The sequence below is a fragment of the Bison bison genome, unplaced genomic scaffold, assembly GCF_000754665.1.
Source record: "Bison bison bison isolate TAMUID 2011002044 unplaced genomic scaffold, Bison_UMD1.0 scf7180017864333, whole genome shotgun sequence".
Lineage (NCBI taxonomy): Eukaryota > Metazoa > Chordata > Mammalia > Artiodactyla > Bovidae > Bison > Bison bison.
In genome coordinates this window covers 2,157,971-2,163,699 of record NW_011494905.1, presented here as the reverse complement: position 1 = coordinate 2,163,699, position 5,729 = coordinate 2,157,971, and the positions used below count along the sequence as shown (strand labels likewise).

The following is a 5,729-nucleotide window of genomic DNA, read 5'->3' as shown; positions in this document are numbered from 1 at the left end:
GCAGCTCTTCCTGACCCAGGAATCGAACTGGGGTCTCCTGCATTACAGGCGGATTCTTTACCAACTGAGTTATCAGAGAAGCATATAGGCTGAATATGTGAATCCAATTCGACTAAAGATGAGTAGAAGCACCAATCACCACACACATGCTCTGAGCACTCAGGACGCCTTAAACGTGTGATGAGCTGCCAAGTATTTAAACTAAGACTGACAAAAAAGAAGACACGTCCACTTCCGTCATCTTGTCAATGGCATCTTTATCTTATTCTGTAATTCTTTAAAGTGATTGTACAAGTTTCTTTTTGTTGACTGCCTCTTCAGTCTGGACAGTACAATGGAGGGGAATGTTTTAAATAAAAACTCAACATTTAAAATATAATAAAAATATTTCTTTTTCTCAGTTGACTATGGTAAATAGCTAATGCCTGTGCTTGACTCTGTTCTAGTTTACCATGAGCAGGACTCAGAATAGCACCAAATACGATGAAATATTTCATAAGAGCTTTGGAGTGAAATCATAATCATCCCAGAGTCAGAAATTATCTTGATGTGTTTTTCGTAATGACAGTATTGATAATACTGTAAAGCCCCGTGATAACACAGCGTGCTAAAGTTCAAAGGTCTGAGTTTGAATACCAGCTCTGTCGCATATTAACTTTGTGACTCTGGGCAGGGCTCTATGAGCTACAGCTTCCTCGTTATAAAGGAAAGGTGATCACAGAGACCTCAGAGTGGTGGTAAGGATTAAGTTACAGCACAGAAGGAGGCTTCAATAAGTGTTTGTTACAGAAAATCCTAAATCTCTTATCTTTTATTCTAATGGTTTTCTATTTCTTTTCTTTTACCCAGATCAGAAAGATAATTTTACATTTTCTTTCAACTTTTTTGAGACTCAGTATTTTCTGATAATGAGAAGTTAGTAGATATATTAAAAGATTTTTTTTTCTTTTTTGGTAATAGTTTAGATCATAAAAAAATAATATAATAGGACAAATTCTCTCAGCATTGGGTTGGGAATCAGGAGGAGAAGGAAGAAGGAAAGGGAAAGAGAGAGTCCTTAGATCCATAGTGGAAACATGACCCACTACCCCTTGATTGAGCACCCATGACAAGGTCTCTGTGATAGGGAAGCCCCAGCTAAGGGATCCTGCCTCAGTGAACAAGACTGCTCCAGGGCTGCACTGCGAGCCCCTGGGACAGAGCCCTAGTGCTGGCTCTCTGATCATCTCAACTTGGCTGCAGGTTGGTTGTGACTGAAAGGAGACCAGCGTGAATTGACCAGGAGGGGAACATAAAGACAGAACTTTATTTCAGTCAGTCACAGAGGGATAAAACAGCATTCTTCTCTATTTAAATTCTACCCCATCTTCTCGTCCTTCCACGCAGGGCTGCTGACAGAGGTTATTGGGTCTATCGTGCCAACTGTGGAGATTCTGCCGGTAAACTGACCTCACCCTGAGGTGCTGGCTCTGCCCCTGCCTCTTGAGGTCGGCCCTTGTACTCGCAGGACTTTACGTGCGTCTGTAAGTATAGTAAAACTCTGTTAATCTGAGGTTATCGTTCAAAGAAAGGAAGGGGAAGCCACTAATTGACAAGATGAGACCTTTTCCTGAGATCATTGGTTCTTTATTTGCAAGTACAGATACTATTTTGAATGAAATAAAAACTCAGTGGCTCAAATGCATCCAATAAGTTGAAGAAACAGTGATGGGCATCCACAGGTGAGTGTGGGTGTATAAAGCCCTATTTCCCTAGGCAAAAGCACAGCAGGGGCTGTGAAAGACATGCCTCCCTCACATTACCAGTAAATTAAAGATAATCATATTATTCTTTCCTGCAAAAGTCCATATACTTCAATGTTATAGCAAAAGAAAATGCAACTATAAAGGCTAGAAAGAATTTCTCATAAAATTTCTGAACAAAATTTGCATCACATCTCATGATATTCCCTTATCAATTATTAAAAAAAGATTTCCTCAAGCAGGCCAGCCTTTGTATTACTTCTGCTTTCCATCCTTATTATTAAACTCAGAGCTATTGAACAGTAAGGATTACTCAGTCTAATGCTGGCAACATACAAACAAACAGAAAACTCCTATTTGAAAGCCCTATTGCAAAGCGCAGTTAATGAGTAAACAGAAATTACTGACTTAACAAGAAACACTCTCACCCAGAAAAAGAATTATCAGAATAGCTTTGTCACATGGGAGTAACTGTTTGAGATTACTAGCCCATTTTGGAAACAGAAAGTCAATTCATTTATTTTCTCTGTCCTCCCTTTCGCCAATCTGTCTTTCTCTCTTGTTCCTCTTTGACCTCTGGAGGTTTTTATTATTTTTTTCCCTCCATTAAGAAGTTTGACATTCAGTCTCTTAACTTCCCTTATTGCCACATAAGGACCAGATGTTACAGTTTATTCAAAATGTCAGGAATCTTTGTATGAAAATTGATGTTGTACATTTGAGGGTACACATTCATTATCAGAAAAGCAACTGAAGTAGGCCACAAGTATATTAGTTTGTCCATTTTCTGTGCTAGTTAAGAAAACCTGGGAGGAAACCTCAGAAAGGAGTTAGAATTCTGCACACAGTTTTATGTCATCCATAGAGATTGACGGTGTTCCCATGGGGAGTCTTACCATTTATTTCTCTCTAGGCTGTTCTGAATGTTCATGGTTTTTGTTGTATTATATGAGGATCTTTGGACAATGGGGACAGGGGTTGATGAGATGTTAAAGAAATACCCCTGGCTGCCTAAATTAAAGAAGAGCATCAACAAGATCAAAATCATGAGACTCTTTCATTTCCACAGTTGGATTCACTCCATTAACTGGCTTCCAGGGGCGACTAGGACATTTGGGGGAGGTTGTTTCTGGAAAATCTGAAATCAATTTAAATGCAAGGCTATTTGGCTCTGTCTGGATGTCAGGGATCCAGTCATCATCACTCTCTGTGTGAGGTGGTAGTGTATTAGGCATCACAGTTGCAATGAGATCTGAGTCCTGAAAGTCAGGAAAGGTAATGGCTACACCTGGCTGGGCTAGGGAAGAGAGTGTTGTCTCTTCTGTCTTCTCTTGCGTCTGTGCAGAGGATGTAGTGCTATCTTCATAAGAACTTGCCAAATAGGGTGTCCTCCAATCATAATGCTTTCCATTGTTTTTTCCTTTGTTTTTATGTTTTCCGTGGCCATGACCATGCTTATGTCCATGGCCAAGATCATGTTGCTTTTGATGTCCATGGCCAAGATCATGTTGCTTTTGATGTCCATGGCCAAGACCATGACTTCCATGGTGCCCATGACCTTGGTCATGCTTACGTTTATGGCCAAGGCCAAGGCCATGTAATTTTATTTGCTTTCCATGGTCCCAGCCATGCCCATGAGTGGGTCCTTGTTCTTTTCCTGAATCCCGCTCTTCATCTTGTACAGGTGACATGGCAGAGTGGGGTAGACTTACAGTTGTGCTTCCTTCAGTTTTCATCACTTGAACTGATCGGAAAGGTGAAAAACCCGGAGGCCTTTTCATGAGTGAGGTCTAAACAGGAAATATTAAGATGAATGCATAACTGTGAAAACCACACTATCAAAAAAGAAAGAAGGGATGGGGGCCTGACAATGCTATCTCAGTTTACAATGGGGAATGTCTTCGCCAGATTTTAAGTGCTATATACATTAATATTCCATAAAGGATGAAAATGAATAATTTTTCCTCTTTTGATTGATTTAATAACTTAGAGATATTGATTCTTGTTCCTAATAATACTCTAAAATAGAGAGTTTTTAATCAGGAAAAACTGGATGGTTAACTACATAATCTCTAGGGTACTCTCTAAGCCTATGATTCCATAAGCCATGGCACATTATTTATTAATTGATACTACTTCTATTAGCATATTACTGCTTTTTATCCAAAAAGACCTTAACTGGTTTTAAGAATGGAATATATAAGCAGCATATATCTACAATCACTCTTCTGAATTGAAACACAGGATATATATGTTCACAAGCTTGAAACACAGCCTTTGTATAATGTTTGTATTAGACTATATACATACCTACATATGGCAAAAACCTACATGCAGAATAAAGGGAGCAGAGGCAACTTGCATTGAAGCTATGGATTTGTGGGTTATTTCTACCTACACACTTACTACCTGTGAGAAAGTGGTGGTTGGAGGCAGTGTTTGGTGATTCAAAGAGCGTGGTCTTTGAGGTCAAACAAGCCAGAGCCTACTAGTTATCAGTATGATGGTGAACAGAGTAGGCTCTGATTTGACCTAGATTTGTATCTGAGCACCACTAGCTTCACTTCCCTTGTGTGTAAAATAGGAATAATAAAATCACCTGCCTCGTAGAGTTGTCAGGAGAAAAATATGTGTCAATGTCAAGTCCTCAGTACAGTGTCTAAGATGGAGGAAGCACTTGATAAAGTTATTATCTACTTTAGGACTTTAGCATCTTTGTAATTTTTAGTATCTCAATCTTGAAAGTAGGGGAAGTACTACTTACCTCCCAGGGTTCTTTTAAGAAGTAAAAAAATGATGCAACCTAACGTTTCTCAAACTTGCATATGGGTATGACTTTCCTGGGGACTGTGTTAAAATATAGCTTTTGATTCAGGAAATGCAGAGTGGGGTGTGCGACCTGCATTTTTCCTAAGCTCCTTGGATGTGCTTCCCTAAGAGAACCTGTGAATTCACGGGACACTGGCCGTGTCAGAGAAGTGATTAAGGGGACAGCTGCTCTCCCTTTCTAGCCATAAGAAGAGAGATCAGCATAGAAATGTGAGTGTTCTCCCCATTTAAAACAGATAGTCCTCCAATTCATGTAAATAGTGGTTCATTTTCAACCTTCAAATATTTTCAGAATGAGCATAGTTAACCCAAAGCAACTGCGATTAGAATCATACCTGTCCAAGTGATTGACAGTTGACAGTAGGGTAAACTTTTTCCTCCCAAGGCACCACATAGACATTAGCATCACAGTGTAGAATTTGCTATCCATGAAAATCGAAGCCAAAGAGAAAACAGTGTTATTCATGGGATACATAAATAAGCATAAAACATCATACAGATTTCCAGGGAATCAATAAGACAGCTGCATTATACTCACACCATGTATATTGATCTCACAACTCTTGGTCAGCTCTTCATTACTTCCCTTAGAACATGTGGTTTCCCTTGCTATGAACACAATAGAATACTTCAATCCAGCTACCACCTGGAAAATGAATTAGCACAAAATAGGAGCCTAATTAATGTTGTGTAATAAATCATACATTTTTATCACAAGGGCTTTTAGGGGAGAATCTTGACATTTTAATTATGTACTGAACAAATGAGAGTTACCCTCAAAAAGTATAAATATTTGACAACAAAACTTTGTATGCACATTAAAATATTTGGCAATCGGGCTTATTTCCTTTTTTAAATGGGAAAAGAAAACCATGCTATCATTTTTGTTTTTCTATTTTCCTGAGTTTTATTGTTCAGCAACTGCAAGATTCACCAGCAACTCAAAGGCTCAAGTCATAATATGTAGAATCTAGGACAAGTAGGAAGAAAACTTAAATATTTCCTTTAAACACACCTTTTTGTTCTACCAAAGCTTGAATCAGAGAAAAGCCTCTTGATGAAAGTGAAAGAGGAGAGTGAAAAAGTTGGCTTAAAGCTCAACATTCAGAAAACTAAGATCATGGCATCTGGTCCCATCACTTCATGGAAAATAGACTG

General features: G+C 38.8%; 1 protein-coding gene across 3 annotated transcripts in view; it reads right to left on the bottom strand.

Annotated features, from left to right (window-relative positions):
- Positions 1-1,283: 1,283 nt before the first annotated feature.
- The window catches only part of KNG1 (kininogen 1), a 23,761-nt gene continuing 19,315 nt past the window's right edge, over positions 1,284-5,729 (bottom strand). Inside the window, exons 8-11 of one of the 3 annotated variants that reach the window (XM_010853900.1) lie at positions 5,110-5,217; positions 4,907-4,993; positions 3,455-3,532; positions 1,284-1,521 (exon numbers count right to left, since the gene is read on the bottom strand). In XM_010853900.1, the coding sequence (XP_010852202.1) occupies positions 1,411-1,521; positions 3,455-3,532; positions 4,907-4,993; positions 5,110-5,217 (384 nt within the window). In that variant the 3' untranslated portion in view covers positions 1,284-1,410. Of the gene's footprint in view, positions 1,522-1,604; positions 3,533-4,906; positions 4,994-5,109; positions 5,218-5,729 lie in introns of those variants that run through there. The other 2 variants (XM_010853899.1, XM_010853898.1) reach the window with 2 other exon arrangements.